The sequence below is a fragment of the Acanthochromis polyacanthus genome, chromosome 9 (assembly GCF_021347895.1).
Source record: "Acanthochromis polyacanthus isolate Apoly-LR-REF ecotype Palm Island chromosome 9, KAUST_Apoly_ChrSc, whole genome shotgun sequence".
Lineage (NCBI taxonomy): Eukaryota > Metazoa > Chordata > Actinopteri > Pomacentridae > Acanthochromis > Acanthochromis polyacanthus.
In genome coordinates this window covers 34,982,596-35,007,465 of record NC_067121.1, presented here as the reverse complement: position 1 = coordinate 35,007,465, position 24,870 = coordinate 34,982,596, and the positions used below count along the sequence as shown (strand labels likewise).

The 24,870-nt window shown below is 41.7% G+C and overlaps 1 protein-coding gene across 12 annotated transcripts in view; it reads left to right on the top strand.

Annotated features, from left to right (window-relative positions):
• rnf220a (ring finger protein 220a) overlaps nt 1–24,870 on the top strand; it is a 188,008-nt gene that overhangs the window by 144,666 nt on the left and 18,472 nt on the right. For 4 of the 12 annotated variants that reach the window (XM_051953604.1, XM_051953605.1, XM_022205096.2 and 1 more), the window contains 7 exons: nt 3,116–3,211; nt 7,329–7,371; nt 11,362–11,501; nt 13,009–13,138; nt 21,893–22,085; nt 22,185–22,240; nt 22,604–22,715. In XM_051953604.1, coding sequence (XP_051809564.1) covers nt 3,116–3,211; nt 7,329–7,371; nt 11,362–11,501; nt 13,009–13,138; nt 21,893–22,085; nt 22,185–22,240; nt 22,604–22,715 — 770 coding nt within the window. Of the gene's footprint in view, nt 1–3,115; nt 3,212–6,922; nt 7,168–7,328; nt 7,372–11,361; nt 11,502–13,008; nt 13,139–21,892; nt 22,086–22,184; nt 22,241–22,603; nt 22,716–24,870 lie in introns of those variants that run through there. The other 8 variants (XM_051953606.1, XM_022205099.2, XM_051953610.1 and 5 more) reach the window with 4 other exon arrangements.

Sequence of the window (24,870 nt, the reverse complement as noted above, 5' to 3'; positions counted from 1 at the left end):
TTTTTTCCAAAAGTAATTCCCTTGTTTAATGATATGATGATGGTGGTGGAGAATGCTGTCTGAAACATTTGTTCAAAATCTCCCATAGGTGTTTAATTGGGTTGACATCTTTTGATTGTGAAGGCTACAGTATGTAGCTCATGTTAGTTTCATACTGATGAAATTATTCTGTGACCCTTCATCTTCCATACATTGAAGCATTGCCAGTCTGGAAGAGACTGCTTCCATTCCGATAGAAATGTTTTATCACAGAGTAAAGGTGATTGTTGAGCCTTACCTCTAAGGGGACAATTGGACCCAAAGTATGGCAGCAGAACCACTAGATCTCCTAAATGGGGGTTATCAGGGTTCAGGATTTTCCTTTAATTTGTCACCTCATTCATATATTATGGATAAGATCTATGGTAAGACCAGTAAAGTCACCAACTATGTTTGCTTTCATTTTCAACTAAAGACCAGGTGAAAGTCAGATACCCGAATGCGGAAAAAAAGTGCAACTGACTTCCTGCAAGAGATCTAGAGTAATTCGGGTGATCCGTTTTCATTCCCACAGACCTTCGGGTGCTGACCCGGGCTTAGAGCAGCGTTCGCAGCACTGTGGGTGGGCTTGTACTTGAGAAATGCAGACAGAGCGGGGTTGAGGGTTGAGTGCCGGCCTTCCTTCTGGCCGTGACTGTGCATCTCACCGCTGTTGTTTAGTATTCTGCAGAAGGACACAAAGAATGGAGAGGGCCAGTCTGAAGCACATGGGCATGTTGTTGTCGTCCCCCCGCCTGGTATGCACCACCCGCCCCTGTTAAACCGGAGATTAACCCCAACGCGCCTACTTATGGGGGGTTCGGCCCAATTGCTAAGCTGAGGCAATTGGTTCAGGGGGAAAATATGCAATGTCTGTAAAGCAACACACACATTTAAGTTGGAAACTACACCATCCTACATATATTTGGGAAGACTGAGGCAAGTATTTCTCCTTTTCTTGAAAATACACTCTTCAAATTCTCACATGCAAATCCACAGAACATGATTTTTTTTTTCTGCAGAGTTTACAGTCGCAATCAGAGCTCAAATGTTTGTCCCATGAGGTGCAGATCCAGTGGTTCACCAGACCTTTTTGGCGCTGATCTTTTCACACATACTGATTTAATTGGTTGGTTTAAAAGACCAAAATTTCAGGGAGATCTTCATTTATAATCTCTTTGTAGAATACCCTTAAATGTCATATTCTAATGATAAAACTTAAGCATATTCCCAGAACGCCCTCAGGTAAATGATTCCTGACCTTTTTAAACCTGGATAAAAAGAGGAGAAAAAGACCTCACACACACACACACACACACACACACACACACACACACACACACACACACACACACACACACACACACACACACACACACACACACACACACATAAAAGCACCATGCATAATGTCCAATTTACTGTGGCAGCACTGGAGGTTGGTCATTTCTCACATATTATTATTAGATTACTGCTGTCGAGCACTTAAGCCTCTGCTCTGCCCCTTTCCACTTGATTAATAGGAGACGACTGTAAATACAAATATTTCATAGCTGCCTTGTAAAAAAAAAAAAAGCTGCAGCACAGGCACACATGAAAACACACACACACACATACGACTACAGCTCTGTCAGGACTAAGCCTTGTAAAAAAGTGATATTGCCTCTTTTTTCTACTGCTGTTCTCTCAGTTTCACGTCTTTCTCTTCTCTCCCTCTTTACTTGAGGAATTCCCTGGACTGTCTTTGTCACAGAGTGGGTTAGAAAGAGGATATTGTGTTATATGTGTGTTTCTGTGACGGAGAAAGAGAGAGATTGTCCGTGCAAAGTGTTGTGGGACAGATTTATGGACAGGCAGCGTCCCGTAATGTCAGACAGTTACTCTCCTCCTTTCTCTGTTTACCCTTCCTCCTTCCTATCTTCCTTCCTTCTCTCTCTTCCTCCCCAAAGCTTCCTTTCTTTCCAATCTCTCATTCTTCCCTAACTCCTCTTAACATCCCATAAACATTAACTCTAATCAGTGGAAGGGATTTTATAGACAAAGTCAGGCAGGTTACAGTCATCATCAATGACGTTTCACTTTCAGCATCAGTGGCAATAACACTCTTGAAATTCTCCAAGGGTAAAAAAAAAAAACGCTAGCCTTGTTTCTATTGTTTTGTCCTTTCCGATGCAAGAATATACTTTAAAGTTCAGAATTTGTTTTCAAACAAGGTCATACAACCTCTCGATGCATTGCAGCGTTTCAGTATTCTGTTATTCCTCTTTGACTGATTTCCACTGGTAAATCTCATTCTCTACACCTGATTCCAGTTGTTTCCCCTCAAATAAAAATTCAGCTGCTGTTACTATCAGTTTACATCGTGACAGAACTCATGTCTTTCTCTTCAACTCAATTCTTACATCTCCGCCATCACTTCAAACCTTTCCAGATATTGGATTTTCAACTTTACAACTTCTCCTGCTCCTAGTTTTTACTGCAATTTCTGTCACTGTTTGGTCTTCAACCAACACTTTTAACTGACTTCAGTTTATTCGTTCTAACTTGCACTAATTTCTTTCGGTGCATCTGACATTTTCATCTCAGTTTATCGCCCACGCTCTGACTGAATTGCTTTTTGATGCTTTAACTTGAACTGAATGTTCAACTCCCTTCACCATTTACATCTCAATAAATTCTTCAACTTCATGCAGGGCTTAAACTATAACTCTTTCAGCACTTCTATTTTACCTGCCTTTACTTATGAAATACCTCATTATGTGTTTCAGAATGTCAGCTATCATAATACAGACTATAAGTGTTTTTCAGAAAAAACAAATCCCAAGGGAGGAAGCTTATGACTGTGGTAAACCATTCAGATTAATTCATTTTCACCTTAAGCTAAGATGCAAGAGTGTTATCTGTCTAGAAGTCAAATGGAATCAGTTTTTGTAGCTCTGACTTTATATTAACACAGCATTATTCTCGTTGCACCATGCAGAAACTGTCAAATGATTACAGGTTCTGCTGCAATCTTTTTTCTCCAGAGGTGACAATGTAACAACATCATCTGCATAGAAAGACACATTTTATTTCTCTCTTCCTGTCTCTTTGCTAGTCGATGCTGTTGTCGGTGCACATCAAACGCGAGGGAGAATCTCCCGTGGTCTCGCCCCTGTCATCGGAGGACGCCCACCACTCCGACAGATACCAGGTCACACCCACGGCCACACACACTCACATACACACATATATACAGATGTCTTTGTTTTCTGTTTGCCACTAAGGTCCCCTATCACACCTGAATGTAGAATATTTAGTATTTTATCCAAGTATTCATTCAAATTCAAATGTGATGTATGTTGTCATGAGGTCAAAGCACAGTCAGCTGCACACTTATAATACATCACCAGTACTCAAGGGGTAATGCTAGAGGCTTGTACGGTCTAAGATGCCATGTATAGTAAGCTATCCAACTTACCCTGAGTGAAATATACTATATGTGGGCACACTCTGCTACTCATCTGACTGTATTTCCTTCAACAGCTACCATATCTGGAGTCAAGTTCTGATCAAACATGTTTAAAATTGTGATTTTTAGGGAACGCTTTGAATCGAACATTAAAATGATGAATTGTATCACTACAGTTCATCACACAATATAAGATGGTCACTCCACCGCTATTGTGGCCTAAAGAAATTGTGATATTGTTACTATCACAATATCTGTAGTGAATTTGAAATAACCATAATGCTATCAATCCAATTCATCTTTAACTTTGTTGTGTGTTTTCTTATATGTTCCTTTGACCGTTATTGGTGATGGATTATTTCTATTATCATATCTGTATTATCAGCATGCTGTCAGTATGTAATTATTAAATATATCAAGAATAATATCAATACTGGTATACTCTAATGTGGATTTCTACCACATTTTTCTTCAAACTCTGCTTAATGGCAACACTGTAGTTTTTGATAAGATTAGATAAGATAAGATAAGATAAGATAAGATAAACTTTATCGATCCCTTGGGAAATTTACATGTTACAGAAGCTAGATACAGATGAGGTATGAAAAAGGCAGGACAAACTTTATGAAAAGTACAATAAAGCTTTCAATAAAGATCTAATATTATAAAGGTATAAAAAAAGACATTGTAGTTGAGGTTTTATCTCATGTTTCTATCACACTTTGCTGCTGAGAAACCAGTGAATCCGACAAGCCTTCACTGTTGCCCTTCTAGGACTCTAACACTACTTTTGTTAAGTTGAATTTTAAAATAAATATCTGCTAGAAATGTGAAGCACATTCTTAGCATTTCTGTTTTGGCTGTATTAACGATGTGGCAAATCCTGACACTTCCATAATGCGTTTGATCAAATGGTGAATTTCTGTAATTATGACATATAACAGTGGAGCAGAACATTATGGCAGATTTGGGTTTTTATGCCTTCTCAGCAGTTAAGCTGACTAACAGGCCAATCTCCTTAAATCTCAGATGTCACCCTGACTGCTTTTATCTCTTAAATTCATCAAAGTTTGTTCGGGTAATTCCTCTGGCTATGATGTATCTCAGGGTTAAGTGGGTTTCCCCCCTAACACCATAAAATAAGAACTATTAAGTCCATGCAGACGTTACATCCATACGTTCAGGATGACACAGCTCATAAAGACCTTATAGCAATAAAGTAGATTTTCTCATTAAGTGAAACTGCTGAAATCACCTTATATTATACAAATGATTAAGTCAATGGTGACTCTTTTTACCACCCTGAAAATAAAGCATAATGGCAGACTTTGCCACCTCCTCTCTGCCTGTCAGTCCGTCTCAGGGCACTCTACCTCTTCACTTCTTCTAAAAACCTGACCTATCCGCAGCCATTCAGTGAGTGTATCATAATGATTCGGTAGTAGCGGTGATGCGCAGCAAGTAGGCCTATAACTCAAGCGTGGGCAGGGAGGGGAGGGGAGAGGGAAGCAACGGGGAGAAGGTGAAGGCCCGGCTGCTTGACGGCTCTCGCTGATGGACGATGAGCCGGCGGTGAGAGGACTGAACCGTTGCCTGTTCACCATTGCCGTGTCAAAGAGAGGGTATCCATAACCGTGAGTGTAGGGTTGCTTTAGTCAGCACATAGTTAAAGGCTTCTGGGTTTGAATCCCAGTGGACCTGAGGCGTTCATTCTCAAGACGTAGAAGTGGAAAGGACAGACGGATCTGACCTCACATAATTAATTTCACAATGCTGTACATTTATTGCTTGGACCATTATTTTTAATGATGCAGGGAACTTACCCCAGGCAACCTGAACTAGCTGGGACCCCAAATGTTACTGATCCACTCAGATGAATGTTTGATTTCCATAGGTGGAAAGAGGGAGCATACACAAGTACAATCTGGAGATACTTTTGCAATTTACTGTACTTTATACTTCTAGTCTACTGTGTTTAGTAGGGAAGAACTGTATTCTTAACTACATTGCTTTTTTTGACGGTGATTTTGAATATTTCTATAGGTGTGGTGCTGCCAAAGCACAACAGGATGAGTCTGTGCCACTTTTATCTTCTAGTGTGGAAACAGAATATTTGCAGTTTTAATAATCTGGTGAAAATTCCTACATTTTTGAAGCACCGGAAGATCCAGTTATCACAAACATGTATTAGACATACACAAAAGAGCCATTAAAACAAACGGTCAAAGTTTGTATTGAAGATGCTCAAGCAATGTGCAAGAAAGCATTCCACCTTAAAAGTGGCAGGACACTGCCAATTGTCTTTCAGAATTAATTTATTTGTATTTTCCTAGTCTATATGTTAACTAGTAAAGATGAAATAGGCAGCAAAAGTTTTTCGTGGCAGCTATAAATGTAATGATAATAAAAAACTTCTAATTTATTTAAAGCCTTTGTTTATGCTTGTTGACCTCATTCTTCACTGCTAATGCAAGCTCTCTCAGTGTTGAGGTTTAAAGTCAGGCTATTTAAATTGGGTTAATTAGGCTTTTGACTCACCATATAATAGTGACCGAATCGACTGATAAGACATTGAGACGATGTGGACATAATCTTTTAGATGTCAACTGTTCTTTTTGTAAATGAAAGAACTGCAATGACCTGATGAACTATTCATGAAGTCAGTCTAACGTTTGATCATGTGGTCAGTTATAGATGACTAATATAGATGACTAATGTGTGTAAACTTGTGACCTTAAACAAGCCAAAGAAGTTAAACAAAGAAGCCAAGGTAGTTAAACAAACCACACTACACCTCTGAATATCTCAAATAATATAATAATAATGTACAAAATTAAATGTATGGTTAATGATTTAACCACTAATTGCTTTTTTTAGTTAGGTTTTTTTTTTTTTTTTGCTGGTAACCCTTAATTTTTCCATATTTGGTCCTCAAAAGTCACAATCCAGCAAGGTAAAATGTGCCACAGAATAATAAATAGAAAAAAAGGAACACCTTTTGATTTTAGTTATTGTCTGCAATGTCATATAAGGTAGTTAACACTAGATCTACTAACTTAAGCATCCAAAATAACCATCTATTTACGTAAAATTTTGAATAATTAAATAAATACTTTTTCTTTTGCCCCATCATGATTTAATACAATTTTGAATGAGGGTTTAGGGGTGAAAAAAATTGCAATTTATCTTCTATCACAGAGGAAAAACTAGAATTATTGAAGACACAAAAACAAAAATTAGATAAATTGCACAGTAAAACATTGAATTTAAAAGTATAATCGTTTCATTATTGTATTTTATGCCAGCCAATATAATAAATTTAAGTTCAAGTGTTAGTACAGTATCTGTGTGTGCAGTAAGCAGTCTTAAATCCATCACCGAGACCTCCTGATGAAACCCGCTGCCTCCCCCTACCGACCTAGAGCCGGAACAACAGGTTCCCCTACTTCCGTTTCCTGCGCGGTCACATGATCAAAACAATCCAACATGGCGTCGGGCATGAGTGGTATTCACCGATACGGGCGCCACTTTCAATCCTTTCCCATCCGTATTAAATTGTGAACGAAACGTTGGGTTTGCGGTGATGTTCAGTATCTGGAGACACACTCGGGCACTTTGCTGCAGTGAGTTTTAGCGGCTGCGGAAGGAGCTGAGACAGACAGCCGGCAGTCATGGAGGAGGTGGAAAACAAGAGAGATGTAGGTTTCACTGTTTACCTGCTTCAGCCTCAGCACACAAACTCACAGCATCCACAACAATCCCACTCCGAGAAGTTCTGTTTGCGCTTGTAAACATACGAAAGCGTTTCTTCATTATCTAATGTGTGTCTCCTTCCTGTTTTTTCCTCCTCTGCTTGCAGACATTTTTACGAGTGCGGGCAAACAGGCAAACGAGATTGAATGGTATGTATAAATATTGTTTGGTCTCCTGATTTGACATCACCCATTCATTTAAGGCTCTAATAACTTGATGCCATTCTGATGACCTTGTGAAGAGCTTATTACTGTGCTAAGGTTTCTTTTTGACCATTGTTTTGTTAGTTGGAACAGTTGAATAAAAGTTGATACAGAAATTAAAACAAACTGTACCACTGCATTCAAGGCACAGGAGACAAAATAATTTTATTATGTGACACAATGGTGACTGATTGTGTAATTTGTCATTTCTGAAAGATGTGTGCTTTTATTTAGTGGAGCATATATTACCCCTCAGGTGAAGCTCAGTTGATATAGAGAATAGCCTTGGGCGGGATCCAAATTTTGATACCGTCAAACTTCCTTCACATTTTACCGGGGTATACCGTATTACCGTGACTATTACCATTACTGGCTTGTGCCTTCACGTTCGGAAATTGAATACTCGCAGCAGTGAGTGGGTGGTTGATTCGGAGATGCGTCCTTAGGTTAGAGGTGTTTCCATCTCTCGCGATCACCTTTTGATTGCAGAATTTACAAATTGCTTCTTCAGTATTTACCGGCTCTCCTTTCTCGTGTGCCTGGAACCCGAAATACTCCCAAACTGCAGACGTTGTGTTCTTTTTTGACACCAAGTCAGTCCTTGCGGGATCTGCCATCTTCCCCCCTCTCTCTCTCCTCCGTGCTGTCACGTTATGGAAAGTCTCCAAAAGTAGGCTAAAACATAACTGTTTAAGTGCTACTGGACAGAGAATCAATTTTAGGCATTAAATGACTTTTATTTAATTTTTAATCCTTATGTTAACCTTTCCTACTCAGCTCGTGACCCGGTCGGGAGCAGGGGGAGGACAGTTCTCCAGGGCTGAAGTTACTGTTGTTACTTTGGGGTTAACCCCCTTCACTTCCTCAGGAGTCGTAGAAGGCAAAGACACAGGAGCCCGGCCTTATTGAAGAATACTGCAGCCTTTATTGTAAATTAACAGCGGCTGAATCATACAGTCGCGCTAACCCAGCAGCTACACGCCTCTTCTCTCTTACTCCCCGAATTGACTGCCGTCTTCCTCGCTCGCGCTGCATTCAGGGTCGCTCGGACATCTCACTCTCCTAGGAGCCTCATAACGGAGCCACACACTCTCATAACACTTATCTCCTGTATAAGAACATTGCATTTTTTTCATGATGGTATTGGAACTGATACCGCTGCTATTTTTAAACACCGGCGATATACGGTATTACCATAATACCACCCAAGCCTAATAGAGGATGTCATTTACCCACAGAGAGTCCTTCTGTCAAAGGCCTTATCAACATACAGGGTTTTTTCCCCTAAATATAGCTTTTTCTGTTTGTTTTGACCTTTAGTTCACACACAAACACAGATTTAGGTCACTAAGAATAGACATTTTGGAGCATATTGTCCAAGGGGGAACTTTCAGAAACTCTATTAGCAGTGTTGATAAAAAGACAGGGAGAAACAAGGAGTCTTTTGTAAACTGGTAAGGCAGACATGAACGTTCCTGTCTTGATTGGGTCTTCCTTGATCATTAAGTCCCATCATATAGCTGTACAACTAAGCAAACAACCGTCTGTCTTCTTTTAACACTGAAGTGCTAGGATAGACAGAGAATTTTCCTGAAACAGTGCTGAAATGCTAATTTGAACTAGAAATGCACTAATGTCCACCCAGTAATTTTATTGCAAAAGAAATGAAAGGTTTCACTTCAGTCAGTAGTTTCTGCTAAATCTTAAGCACCTATTTTTAATAAAGACCAGGACGAAGAATGGCGTGTTTTGAATTCAAACCACATTGGGATAAAGTGCTTTAGCCTCTTTGTCAGTCAAAGTCAACTTTATTGTCAATTCTGCCACATGTACAGGATTGAAATGCCGTTTCTCCCAGAACATGCAAACACGCAAAACACAGTAGAAAACACAAATAAGACAAAGGCTCTAAGAAACCAGACACTAATTTAAAAAAATACACAGGTAATCACTTAATGTTAAGTGCACAGAAATACATAATGTTACATACATAAGTATATCGAAATATACAATGATAAAGGAACATGCTCGCCTTGATTCACATTGAATGAAGCAACCAAGTAAACTCTGGAGGTGTACTGGGCAAAGGCGCAGCACCACGCTGAGGATAAGGCTCAGAGTAGCTGGTCTGGGTTAAATGTCACCAAATGGAGACACTGTACCAACATCCATGCAGGTAGATGCTGGTATCTGCAATGTCATCTTAGTTCAGCCTCAGACCAGACCTCCAGCAGTACATTGCGTTGGTGGAGGTTGTGGCAACACTGGGTCATGGGTGTTTTTAGACCATGAAGCTCGTCTCACAAGGTCAAAGAGCCTTCACCAGAGGAGGTCTGTGGCTTAGTAGAAGAGTGATGAGAGGCCCAGACAACCTGCATGACAGCTAGGGGGAGAATGACAGAGGGTGAGGGGGGCATGCCGGGTTGTTCATGAGCCTGGGAGGGAACTCACTTGGGATTTATTGATGTAGCTTAACTTTGCCTTATCGTTCTGTGCTTTGCATTAGGGGTTTTTAGTGTGCTGAGTCCGTTATTTTATTTTTGCTCATGCCCCATCCGTCTCTCGATAAATTTACTGTAGTATGGTTTATTTTTTATATGCCAGAAGCATCTAAATCCGATGGACTGGGCTCGCCTTCGCTCTTTAAAGCCCCACTTTGTGCCTTTTATGTTTTACCAGTGCACTGAAAATCCCAGAAGGCTGTTAAACACCACTTACTGCTTTTCTGGATGTATTTATAGAATTCTCAAAGACAAAAAAAGTCATTTCAAAGATTATTAAGCTGTTTTTCAGCTTGCAGCGGTATTTCCAAATCCAGGTAGACAAATGACATGTAAGCTCAGTGAAGTAAAAAGTATATATGTACATTATTTTAAATGAAAACTTGTCAATCAGTGTGTACCAAAGGGATCAAAGTCAGTATGTCTCCTTTTCAAAAACACACATTACATGATCCTAAAGTGATTAAAAGCAATGTGCCGAATGCATTAATGTTCAGACTGTTATATTTATACACATCAGATAACTCTCAGTGCATTGGTCTGAGCTTTTGACAAGGGTCAGTGAAGACTCTGTTGAAACTTCTGCCCCCATTACCTTCCCTCTGGCCTCATGTGAAATCAGGAGTCACTGTAATGTGAGGTGTAACGGGTGGGGGATTGGGGTGCCAGAGATCCCTGCCGGACCTAATTAGCAGCCCTTTTCCCTCTCTATTTAACAATGCTCCTCTCAATTAGCATCACGGGAAGATTTGGTGGAAAGAGGAGGAGGCCTTTTCTTTTTTTAACCCTCCCGGTTTTTGCTCTCTCCATCCTCATCTCCTGCAGTTATGGCGTTTCCTCATGCCCTCCTCTTCTGCCTCCATCCAGTCCCTCCTGGCCTCCTTTGCTTTCCCAGCCAGCTAAAAATTAATGTCCCCGTGCGCCATTTGCAGTTAAGAAAAACGACAGAGTCTCAGGGTGCAATGACGGCTGTTCTGCTCTGTTAAATTTCTAATTAAATGTGTGTGTGTGTGTGGTAGAGGGGGGAGCTGTGACAGGCGGGAAGAGGAGGAGAGGGGGAGGAAACAGGGTGAGGAGTGGTGTGGATGTAGAGAGGGGGAATAGGATTGAGACTGTCACATCCAGCTCTGCCTTTCCTGTAGCACTCCAGATAGAGGCACATTTAGCCACATCAGCCTTCTTTCACATCCCTGCAGGCTTGTAAAGAACTGGGAAAAGAGAGCAAACCTTTAGGGGAATTATACTACACTGTATATGTTTAACTTTTGGAAGTTTCATCTAACAAAAATAGCTCTTAGGTCTCTTTTCGATTCTCTCCTGTGCCTTGAAATCAGTGATGCTATCATGCGCAAGAACATGTGTGGAAGCTTAATTGATGTAACCACTACAAACCACAGCCCCATTATAAATTTGTCTCTCTTCTTTCTCCTTACTGCCTCCGCTTGTCCAGCCCGCATAGGCAAGATGAAGAGGAGGAAGCCTGAGGATGGGGGCCAGGTATGTCCGCTGTGCAGCGCCCCCTTGGCTGGGAGCGAGGAGGAGATGAGTAGACATGTGGAACAATGCCTGATCCAGGTAGTACAATCCGGGCCCTGAACCCTGCCTACTGCCAGTCGGACAGCCTGTCAACCCTTCTCTTCCAGTCACCTTTCTACTCCCTGTAGATGCCGTGCAGTCACATCCGTGCTGTAGTGCAGATCAGTAGCACCTGTTGTTCCACTAGCTGTCGAGCACCTCTTAACTTCCTTCACATGGCGGTCTGCAGTCACATCATACTGGATTAACTGTCTGAATAACTTCAACACAAAAACCAACTCTTATTCAAACAATTTGCCTCTCTATTTTCAAGTCACAATCTCAGACCTGCAGTTTATCCCTTATGACATGGTTGCATCGTATCCACATCTCTGTAGCCGTAGCCCAAATAGAAATATTTTTCTTTATATATTTTTGCTTTATCCGCCAGTCAGTGACGTCCTTTTCTGTCACAGTTGAACGACACACCTTCTGTCCGGTAGATGCTAAACATTCTTTCCTAGAGTAGACCTAAGACAAATCATCACCACTAATCACCACTCTGCCTGAATTTCTGTCCATTACTCTAGCTAGTGACACTAACACCTCTTTTCCACGAGCACGCTGTAAGCATTCCAGTACTGTACCATGTTGTATGAGCTGTGTTTTCATGAAGCATTTTTAGCTTGAAATTGTTCATCGGTACCATGGCACAGTGTTTAGCTCCTTATAAGGAGGCCTAACATGCAACCTTAGATTTATCTGATGGTCTGAAATGAGACAATCTGAATTGTAATTGGTGCTATATTAATGCAATTGAATTGAAATGTAGAGTAAGACAGGGCTTACTGTCTGATTAGTGATTACTGATTTAGTTTTAACCACCTTCACTTTTTTCTTCCAATTTCTCCTTACAAATAATGGAACTGTAGTGTCTTTTAAAAAATTCTGACTAATGCAAGGCCTGTAGAAAAATCTTTCTTGACCAGATCATGTGAAACAGTTGAATCTCTTCTGCTGGTTCTGTGTTTTTACAGCAGATCAGATTGAACAGTTTCATGGTGGCATAGACACCATCATAGCTACTGTACAAGTAGTACAGCTAAACAAAGCTGTTGAGGAAGCAGTCCTCCTTCTTTCCTTTAGAAAAACACAGCAAACATAGCAGCACAAAGGCAGAATGCAACTGTGCCATGGCCAAGTGTGGCTGTACAGTCTAACTTTTGGTGTTTGAGTTAAAAAAAAAAGAAAAAAGCACCACAATGGGGAAAAAAAAACAATCGGAGGTGTCGCCAAATTTTAAACATGTGATTCAGATAAGCAGCATCTTCTCCGCATGGTACAGTACAGGTAAAGCGCTCTATGGATTTCTAGTTTGTATTCCACCACACTTCTGCTCAAAGAAGTGAAATATTTTACTCTAAATTGTTGAAATTTGTAAGCAAAAAATGACTCAGTTGAGAAGATCTGTGATTCCGCAGACTGAAATGATGCTTATCAACAGAGTATTTTGACAAATTCTACCTCTGTTTGCTGTGATTAACATGTGTCTCTGTTTGTGTATCAGCGCGAAGGTGCGTTAGGCGATGACGACTCTGCGGACATGGATGGAGAGAATGGGCGGGGCTTCGAGGAGTACGAGTGGGCGGGGCAGAAGAGGATCAGAGCTACAGCGTTGCTCGAAGGAGGCTTCAGAGGTACAAACACACTCTGTCCTCATACTGTCCCGTGCTGCTTTTATTTTCAGACTACCTCTCAGTCAGTGCAGGCTGTCCTGCTCTGAAGTACTTTGTGATCTGTGTGATGATGGATCTGTCCAGTCGACTGCTTGGAGGATGACTTACTGGCCTGTCACGGCTCCGAGGTCGCCTCCAGTCACAGCAGCGTGGGTCAGCACTGTTTGTTCTGTCCGTCCCTCCCTCCTTTCTACCTCTCTCCTCCTTTGTTTCCCTGCTCATCCATCATTCACTGCGCTCCCGTCCAGAGTGAGCGCTGTTAGTTCTGTGAGACCAGCGCTGAATGCGACCAGGGAGCCGTAATGGTGCCAGCGGTGTGGTGGCAGAGCGGGTTGGCCTGGGGTCAGCCCAGCTCAGCTTGGCTCGGCCCTACACAACCCTCTTAGCGAGGGGAAGGAAAACACATTTAGCCGGGCAATTGACCTGCTGGTCACCGCTCTGTGTGCATGTGTGTGTGCCCAAAAATGCAATTATAGAACTGGATGGGAGAGCTGCTCACTGGGGAGCAAAGCAGCAGCGATGTGACGCGACGCACCTACAGTGCTCCCACTGAGCTCTCCATCCCCTTCACTTCTCGCTCTCACCTTTTATTTCCACAAATTCTTTATTATCTTCATTATCTTAAACAAATTTCATTCTCTGCTCAACTTTTGAGCATTTTGTTTTCCCAAGGAGAGGTTGCCTGGATAAATATTGTGGCAATTATCTCCTATAATTTCTGTGTAGGTTTTTATTCATCCAGGTCACAGTAATCTTAACAGCTTCAGCAGAAAGTAACAGAACTTTACTTTAGAACTGAAAAAGCTTCGTGAATTAGAGATTAAACGTCAAGAACCAAAAAGAGAAGTCCAGTTGCTTCCTACTAAAGCTCTCAGGCCAATGCTGAGTAATGGTTTTCTCATGTAAAATATTAAACTATGCATTAAAATATTAATTTAGGCTGATTATCGTTGAAACATTGTTCGTATCTACATATTTATGTACGGTATTTAGCAGCTTATGCAAGATCTGAACTAGCCCAATGGTAGTCATAACTTTACAGAGCCCAATGTAAATGTTTCAGATGGATGCACCTAACTTTAATACAATTGTGTAACTGTTTTCTTTATTAATTGAGCAGTTACTTATTCGATAAAATGTCCCTGTATGGTATTGTAGTCAGTTTGGGTTGTCAGACCACAGCTGTGCAACCAATGACAAAGAAAATGATCAAATCTGCTCTTTTGGGAAGCAGAAACCTGAGAACATTGAGCTATTATTGTGTGAACAACAACAAAATAGTTTCCTACATATTCATTAATTAACCAATCACTGAAGCTCTACTTCCACATTTGGAAAATTAAAACATGTTCTTTTTGCCCATCAGTATGGATCTTGCTAATGTTCCTGTGGCTGAACTTGAGCAGTTCCCTGCAAACAGACGTCATTCTGTGTAAGGTCTTCCCAGAAGGACGAAGGCTGTTAGAACAGACCATGATTTGGGAATTAGATGTTCAGCAGTTGAATGTGGTTTTCAGGTGTTCATATTCTTTTTGTCACATAGTTTAAAGAAAGAAATAAACAAATCATCACATTTCAGCAGCTGAAAATATTGCACTTATTTTCCTTCATAAATTGACTGAAACAATCTGCAATTGTTTTAATATTGTATGCAAAGATGCTGCATAATAATTATAGCTGCTTTGAATAGCAACTTTAAATCAGTCAGCAGCACTGCTTTTGAATTCATAAATGAGTAGAAGACACTTTGTAGTGTACTTTGCAACACTGAAAGTCTAGAAAGTGCATCAAAGCAAAGCATGAATTGTAGTTTTGTTTACTGAATGTCTGATTTTGCACACAGCTTGATGATTTATACTACATTGTGCTCCACAATGGCCTCTTATTGTGGCCTCACTTGGGTTTTATATGTGAAACAGGTAGAGAAAAACAGATGGAAGCAAGCCATCAAGATGTGCACAGATGGAGGTAAAGAGTTGATGTCATCTCTAAGAGGCTCTTTCAAACTCTCTTGGCTCTGCTGCTGCTTTCATGTGCCCCTCTTCCTGTTCGATCCGTTGTTAAACACACACATGCTGAGCTTCACCTGCCTCCCTCGCCTTGCGGGGAGAGAAGACGAGACAGATCAATGTTGAAGTCTCAACTAAACCACGACAAAGTGCAGCTCGTGGGGTGGGATGCGGCCTCCCCACCCGTCCATCCATCTCCCCGACGCTCCCTCCATCCATCCGTCTCTCTTTCACGTCGTTAAAACGAGCAGACACAGGACCCTTCTGCCGTGCTCTAATAAGGCACCTTGTGATGTGACACAGATAACTGAGGTGGCCTGGGGAGAGCAACTTGAAACGCACACACACACACACACTCGGCAGAAGGCTCAGAAGGTGGATTTTGTCTTGAAAGCTCCTCAGTGGTTCTAACACGCTGCTGAATCCAGCAAGGCTTCTCGAGAGCCAGCAGCCGGCTGGATGGATATAGAGATGTTGCAGGGGGGTCTCCTCAGCTGGCGAGATAAAGAGAGGGCCTATTCCTGTGTGAAGTGCCACCATCCTTCCCTCCCTTTGAGAGCACGAGGAAGAAAGGCGGGGGGAACGGGCCCTTTTCAAGGGAGAGGAGAGGGAGGGAGTAAAAAAAAAAAATCGAACAAGATCAGTTTATGATTCAACTGTGTGTGAGTGAAGACTTCCCTGTGTCTCGCACCGGCTTAGCCAGGTTGAAAGGACCCACCCAGCACAGACGGCTTTCTCTGTCTGTCTAGTGGACGCAGTGTCTGCTTTCTGAGCTGCAAAGTAACTAGATTTCAACTTAAGGGCTTGCCAGTTTCTATAGAAGGGACAAATTTGGTTTCATTGCAAAAGGGGTTTGTCCATATTTAATGGGTTCTGACAGGGCCGGATATCTGCAACCTTTTTTGATGCCAGTGTCAATCTGAGAACCGAGTCTGGCACTGATACCAGAAAGAAAGCTTATTCTAAGATATTTTTTATTTATTTTCTCTTGTTTATGCAAGAGCATTTTATTTTCCCCAGAAGTGAGTTCAAATGTTTTCAAGCAGTAAGTCTAAGTTTCATTTTGAACCAGACCTTTTCTGCATGTCACTCCTGTTCTTTCTTCCAAATTTCCTCTCTATCCACTTAAACAAGCCAAGAATTACATTAAAAAATCTTAAAAAGAACAAGCAGCGCCACAAAAGCCTTTTACATTGACATTAAATAGTCAAAAATTGATTAAAAAAATTTGCATTCCAATCAAGCAGTAAGTAAATAAGAATATGAATGTGACCAAACATTTAGGTCCAGCTTGACATTTTTGACACCTGGTATCAAAAAAGTGTTCAAATAAAATCCCTAACTCATGCTAATGATGACTTGCTCACATCAAGCACTTAATTTTCAGTCTGCCAATTAAAAATTTAGACTTCTTCAGTAGGAAATCTACTTAGAAATTATTTAAAATCCAAGGTAGCAGCTTTAAATTGCTGGTTTTGTTCAACTGACAATGAATAGCACCTGCATTTCAACACATGGTTTTACAATGCAGAGCGAAAACTGTGATTATCAGATCAAAATAAATAAAACTGAGAATTCTCTTTATTTTAATAGTAGTTTTCTAAGGTGATAGGATGTCTAGATTTAGAAAGAAATGAGTATTGGAGAGATACTTTGAAAGTCTCAGGACATCAGAATGGGTGTTTTATATCTATCATTTCAGAGCAGGGGAAAGTTCAGGACTTTAAACAAACATTTAGTCATTCATTTAAACCAAGAATGCAGCAGCACGTCTGGCCTTCAACCAGCCCAAAAGAGCTCATGTCACTCCCCTGTTCATCTGCCTTCACTGGCTTCCAGTTGCAGCCAGAATCAAATTCAAAACTCTCCTCCTGGCTTACAAAACATTTACAAGAACGGCCTACCTGGATTCCCTGATCCAGGTCTACTCTCCTTCACGCCCACTTCGCTCTGCATGTGAGAGACGCCTGGTGCTTCCAGCCCAGCACGGCTCGAAATCTCAAACCAGACTCTTCTCCTCTGTTGTTCCCAAATGGTGGAACAATCTACCAAACTCTGTGCGTTCTGCTGAGTCCCTTTCTACTTTTAAGAGACAGTTGAAGACTCAATTGTTCAGAGAACACCTAGGCACTTAATCCGACTCCACCTTAGGGGTAGAATAAGTCAGGTGGTCCAAAACCCAGCACTTGTTTAGCGCTGACAAAGTTGAAAAAAAAACAAATAAAGGGGGGGGGGGGGGGGGGGGGCAATTCTTCTGCAACTTGATGGCAACACCTTTGACCTATCGCACTTGAAGCACTTTTGCACTTACTACAGGTTTTTCCTTTTGTCTGAATTCTTGCTTGTGTTGTACGTCGCTTTGGACAAAAGCGTCTGCTAAATGAAATTCTAGAATTGAATTGTAGAAGAAAGACCAAAGCATTGACTTCCACTCTCTTATTTACACACATTTCATATCATCTTGTCATCCTTTGAAATTGTTCTTGGTCTTTCTGTCTTCCCACACCCCACTGTATCATGCTATTATTTGAGTGTGGCATTCACTTTTTTTGCATCTTTACTGAGTTGGAAAAGTCAAAATGTAATCAAAGTTTGGCACACAATCGTTGATCTGTCAGTTTAGCCGCAGACAGACAGAAAGGCAGACAGGGCGATAGGCAGACAGATCCTGAGGTTTGATATGGGGCCGTCCTGAGAGACCGAGGAGGAGAAGAGGGGGATTATTGCGGGCTGAGATGGCCCAGAGGGATTGAGGAGAGGAGAAATCTCTGCTTTGTAAATGGACTTCAAAGATGACCGTCTCATGTCTTTGTGTCTGTGTCCCTTTCCCCGTCGCTCTGCCTCTCTCTCTCTCTCTGACCTGTAAATGGCAGCAAGATAGTGTGATGACCTGTGACACAACTCCTATCTGCTTCTCAGGGGGTCCCGATAATTGCTATGGTAACAGGATGTTGCAGAGGTCGGTCGATTGGTTGAGCCGAGCTGCCAGTCAGCCTGATGAGTCCTTTGATCCCGGCTGCCTGTTCAGATCTGTACTTGTAGCCTCGTTGTGGTGACATGTATGGAAATTGAGGGTCTCTTTTGTTGCTGTCAAGGAAGCGTGTAACTCCGAGGATCAAATGTGTAGTTAGCATGTTAAACAGCCAACGATTTGCAGGAGATGGTTATGATAATGAGGCAAACCTCGGAGGCTGTGAAGGAGTCGGTGTGTTTGTATTGATTCATGTGATGTATCAGAGGAGAAGGGAAACTACTCATTGAGTACAGGAGAGGGAGAAGACAAGTGACACATGAGCGAAGAAGAAAAAGAAATGATAAAGTGGAAGAGAAGAAGAGCAAGGGAAATGATTCAAGGAGGATAGGTGGGTGAGAAGGGGGTGTTTGTACAAAAAGGAGGGAGAAGAAGGTGAGCAAAAGGAGGAATAAAGAGAAAGAAAGGCGAAGAGGGAAAGAAAAGAGGAGGGGGCGTCGATGCATAATGTGAGTGAAAGGCAGTTAGAGTGGGGCTGACCTTTTCCTGGCCAGATTAGATTGGCCTGCCAAGACTGCTTAGAGGGACAGATAGAAGCACTGCGAACACACATCCAGAGCAAACAGGCCACATGTAAACTCACAGTGAACACACCACAGGCATGGACAGAGTGTGTACCCACACATCAGACCAGCTGGAATCCAGCTTTGAAGTGCAAGAAGAAGAAACGCATCATCATATCCATCACAAGTAGATAACTGAAAATGAATGAAAACTCTGATTTTTTTATATTTAGTGTATGTTGTACTGTATGTTAGACAATAAAGGGAGAAAAGGTGTTAATTACCACTACTTTAAAAAACTGACAAATTCACAATTTCAAAATCTTTGTGTGACTCCACTGAGGTGGAAGTTTTCACAGCTTTACTAAGTTGGATTTGGTGAGTGTTTGGAAAGCTTAGGAATTGAGATGCTGGCCGGGAGGAACGACATTCAGAGGCCTTTGTCGCATCTCTATCATCGTTACCTCCACTGTTAAAATCATAGTTCTTGTGGTTCCTACACGGTGTTTTTATGTCTGTACAGTAAATATCTGAGGTAGAACACACTTAGAAAGACCAGGTATGTAAACCCTAAAACCACAACTTTAACATCCCTCTGCAGTTCATGATTTCACCTCTAAAAGTAATTTCTGTGTATCAGGTACATATTTTAGAAGTTTTTTTCCCATTTTATCCTGACCTTAAATGGCTGAGATCTATGAAGTCCCTGCCTTTTCAGCCCTCTCTGCAGCTCAAGCACACCAGCTCACTTCTGCTCAAACACTGTAATCCTTCTCTACACTACACAATTCCTACTTGTAATGTTGAAGTAAATCAGCCATACATGTTATGAAGCTGTGCTGTTGAGACTGTCATCGGTACGTTGCAGTTTCAAAGTAAAAATCCTCATCATGGTGTTGACTGTATGGCCATGTTAATGACACTTGAGAGTTTTTTTCAAATGCATCTGTAGCAACAATGCCCGTGTGTCCGTGGTCCACTTCTTGTTGTGATCAACTGGCCACAAGATCTATAGTCTGATCAGCTGATTAGACTGATTAGATCACTTCCTCAACCACTACATCCCACTAAAGCACGCACAGTAGGGCTTTCGTTTTTTGGAGGTGAAACTGTCTGCTTCCCTGTCATCTTGTTGATCACTCAGTCAGAGCTGATGGATCACAAACCTGGCAGCATTCACAGCTTATGATTTACAGCTGCACCGATTGCTACTACTCAGCTGTAGTACTCGATTACACTCAGCTGTACAGTGTGCTGGGTAATGATTTCTGGTGATGTCATAACCAGAAACCCAGCATTAACTAGAGTGTGAAAGACAAGGTCTAATGAAATCGTGCTCTTGGTGGTATTATGGGATATGTTTTATCCAGTGCACATATTGGCAACCGAAAACAAGGATTTCTCAGTCTTTACATATCATATGTCACTGCTTTGACGCATGTTAATGCGACATGTGCCCTGTTCTTCTGCCATGCCCTGAAAACTATAGCCTCAATAGTTGAGCAGACTGCTAGATTTACACTCGTGGCCATTGTTCCCATATGTTCCCCTCTGCCACCGAGACCAAATAAAAATTAAAAGGTCCTTTTTATTTGATCACTAAAAACCATGGGTCTGCTGTAAAACGGCTTAGCATTGGTGGCGCGTTTTACCGCGGTGGCTTTCACTCGCACGTGTCCTCTCGCCTCCTTTTTTCATTTTTTATGGTTTTCCAGAGTAAGAGTGAATTACAGAGTCGGGTGGGAGGAGAAGCAGCAGCCATAGCAGATGTTTAAATCCCAGAAAAGTCTCGGAGACGAGCCCCAGCAGCTGATTTGCACTTTGACAAAGACACCATACTGCAGTGAGATACGGCAGTGCACTGAGAGCAACTGTTATAGGAAGTCTAGTATTGAGACTCGCACACTGGGACAGGCGGGTTAAATAGGATGGCTGTCAACTCTCTCTGGTCCCCCACACACACAGCACACTAGTCCAGCTGAGAGCTTGTAGAAATTGGAATAGGTGTAAATAAGATGGCTGTCAGGCCTGTCACTGGTTAGACCCACACAGACAGCTTCACAGTCACAACACACACAGTTTGAACAGTGGTGTGAGCGATGTACACACTTGAACACACACACAGCTACCTTCCTACCTGCCTTTGCGTGGAGGATAGACATGGTGTAAGTGACAGGTAGACAGACTCGCGCACACACACACACACACACCTTCAAAGGGTTGGAGAGACAGGACCTAAGTGACAGAGGGACAGACAGTCTCAAACAAACATTGAAGAGACACCTCTAAGTGACGGACACACACACATAGCCGGCTCTGTGGTTAAGTGGAGCTGAAGGGAGCAGTCAAGCAGTGGTAAGGGTTTGTCTGAGCGTTCATCACTGGGTTTATAGAAGTGCCACTCACACACACACACACACACACTCACACACACTACCTCTTTTTCTCTCTTTCTCAAAGATTGATGGGTCAGGTGTCAGCCTCCATCAGTTCACCCCAAGTCTAAATGCGGTTTCTCTCTTCACCTTCTTGTCTCAGACCAAATCTCCGTCTTCTTCTCACCTAACTCCAGGATATCTGAAAGTCTTTAATTTGGAAAAGTAAAGTTTTAGTGCAGCTAAGTTTAACATCTTTAAGTTTTAAATGTCTCAGAAAGTTAGTGGAGGTCTTAGTGGAGTTTCTTTTGACTCTTACGAAAGTACATTTCTAGTGTTTTATGCACTAATACTGATAACATCTGATTGTAGTATATAGTTGAAGTTGAGGTGTGAGGGAATTTATTTTTTTAAGTCATGGTGTCTCACAGTAAATACACTGCACTTAAGTAAGAATTTACAAGTTTGCTTTGCATGTGTTGAGAAATGTAGTGTATAATCTCATAGGGATTTGTAAAGTTAAAAGTGATTACCATTAGAGTCTGATGCTGCTGCAGTAGTTGAAGTAAGACTTTTGTTTACAAAAAACTTACATTTTGAAGAGTAAGGGGCATAAAGCAGTACTGAAGTTTGGCGACCCATTTCAAAGACCTAAATTACTTGTAGTGGATTGATAAAGCTCGTAAATTTAAGCATCTGTGTGTCAATTCTTTAAGAGCATTCACCAGTTTTGAGTGTCCTTCTTCGTTCTGATTAAACCAAAGTAATGCTCAAGGTAGTTTATTCTCTTTCCACAGGAACAGGTTTTGCCACGTGTAGTATCAAGGAGAGCGCAGCCGACAGCGATGCCGACCTTGACGTGGACGGAGACGACACTTTGGAGTACGGCAAAGCCCAGTACACCGAGGCCGATATCATCCCCTGTTCTGGTGCTGGAGAGGACCAGGGAGAAGCCAGGGAGAGAGAAGCACTACGGGGCGCTGTACTCAAGTACGAAGGCTGAACTACTGGACATGCTATCAGAATACTCACTTAATTCTGCTGTCATTATTAAAATCATTTCACTTCATTTGCGTGTCTGTGTTGCAGTGGCGGGATGCCTTCTAACAGAATAACGCCTGAATTCTCCAAATGGGCCAGTGATGGTAAGTAAATGTCACTTGAACATGTACAATCTTCTCAAACACTGTTGGCACTTTTTCATGGAAACAGTATTCCCTGCTGGCAGTGGCTTCTTTCAGCAGGACAGAGTTGTCAGTCATTATTTGATCATTTACCCTTGGACCCCCAAAACCACTGGTGGCTTTCAAAAACCTCTTAAACTACACCATCAGTCGAAGCCAGAAACTATAAAAGCGCAAAAACATTAGATTTTCTATGTTCCGACAGTCTTTGAACTAACCGTGTGTGACTTGGGAGTCCATCTGAAAAATTTACAAAATCGAAGCTTTTTCAACTGTGACTTCCAGATTCAGCTTTAAGTGCATTATCTGTCGTCGTGATTACAGAGATGCCTTCAACGAGCAACGGAGAGAGCAGCAAGACGGACCCCAGCACTCCCTCATCTTCCTCCTCCTCCTGCTGCGTCCCACGTACCTGTAAAAACAGCGAGATCGAAAAGTAGGTCCCACAGAAATATGCACAAACCCACTCACACATCTCATGTTCTAGTTGTCGTCTTTACCACCTCACTGTCTCACACTTTCATGGCGATTCCATGACTTTCTGATGAGTTTTCCTCCTTGTGGGAGAGCTGACTTGTTGAAGGTCATAAATGATCCATTTTTTGTCTGTGTTGTGTTTTTGCTGGGTGGATGTTTGTGTGTGTCACTGATGGTCTTGCCAGGTATTGATTTTCTATGTAGTTGTGTCGTCTGAGCACAAAGCTGCCTGAACGTTGTTATTGTGAATATAGACACATAAACAAGACACATGCAAATGTTTCATCACACCATGCTAAAACATAAAAAGTGTGGTCTGGTGATATTTTTCAAGAAAAACTCTTTGGAATGAGGGAAGAACAAAGACAGAACATCAAATGCACCATTCAATTTCCTTGGATAACGGCCTGACTACTAGTTGAATTTAGGAAACAGATTATTATTGACCAGCTGGACACGAAGCGGAATGATCTCATATTGACATTTGACATTAAAACCAATCCATCTCACCTAACCGTGTCGCAGACACACTCACAACAGACACACTGCCCTATTTGTCAGGACACTTTGAGTGTGACAGGCCAGCGCTCTGTAATTCCCTCATTTCCATCTCCTCATTCACATTCTGCCACAAGTAAACAATCTCCCACTCACACACACACTCACGCTCACACACTTCGTCGCTTGCATGAGTAATTGAGGTCAGCTCATTCCAGGAGTGAGAGCAAAACGCTGGTGGAGAAGCACGCAAAAAGAAAGAGGGATTTGCTTGATTGGTTTCATCTGGTATGTTCTGCTGTCCTCCTGCCCGATATGAACACACACACATTAGCTTGGTGCCTTCCAGTGATTTCCTTTGTCCCCCTGAAGTGCAGTGAAGAATAGCCCTAAAAATTTGCCACCCTCATCTCATTTTTCCAACCTTTCCTTCTTCAGCTATTCCCTATTAAAGAGAAAACTGCTGGAAATTACAGGAAACTGTGTTTGTCCTGTTAGTGGATATCGAAACTGAAGGCCAGGTTTCTGATAAGTTACAGACTAATGACTTAAAAAAACTTTTACAGTCATTCTAACTCGCATATTGTTGTTTGTCCTCCTTCACCCCTGGGAAGGCTAAAAGGCTAAATGTGATAAATGCTTCATTTAAATGAATTAATCAGCACTGTGTGTGTGTGTGTCTTCCACATATTAAATATCAGTAGAGGGGATAACGGGTGAATAAGCAGAACAGTTTGCAGAGAATTGATCAGAAACAACACTGCAGGGCAGGAACTGTGTATGTGTTTTCTTAGCTAGGGGAAGAATTTGGTAAATTGCAGACTGCGATGTGATCAAGACAGTTTTATTTTGTGCATGCCTGTGTGCGTTTGTGTCTGTGAGGAAGAAGATGTCGGTCAGTAGGGCTGTGTTGAGAGGCAGCATTGATTTACTACTGCACACATGCAAACGTACAGTCAGCGCATTCCTATATAGATAGGCTGATTTGACAGTATAGTTAAAATACAGTTAATCATGGACTGCATTTTATCAGAATTATCTGCATCGTTTTAAGTGAATTTCTGTCTCATGTTTGAGGCTTTGGTCAGAATTTTAGATGAAAACCCATCATACTTCTGGTTAAAAAAGCAAGAGTAACAGGCATTAGATGTACGAAAAGCAATTTAAGAAGCCGCCATTGATTCTAAAAGTAATAACGCACTAATCAGATCCCCCAGTTAAGTATATGTGCTGATCTGATACTTGCCTTCGTGAGCAGATCAGGTAACGTACTGACATAGTGGGTCCACAGATTTTTTCTTCAGTGTCATAAAAAAGTTCAGTGCTCATAGTTCTGCCATCCGTATTCCTTAAACCCTATTCCTGTTAGTATGCACGCTTTAAATTGGTCAAAAGGGAGAGAGAGCACTCATATCAGATTAGTTCTGAACTGCACAATGAAGCAACTATTTATCGCAAATTTGGCTTTCCACAATTCAGGAAATGATCGATTGTGTGTCTGCAAAATGTGTTAAACTCTCACAGAAAACAGCCCGTGTAGATAAAATGTAGAATAGAAATCAGCTTGCATCTACCACAGCTTACATGTGAGATATTTTTGGAAACATCAGTAAATC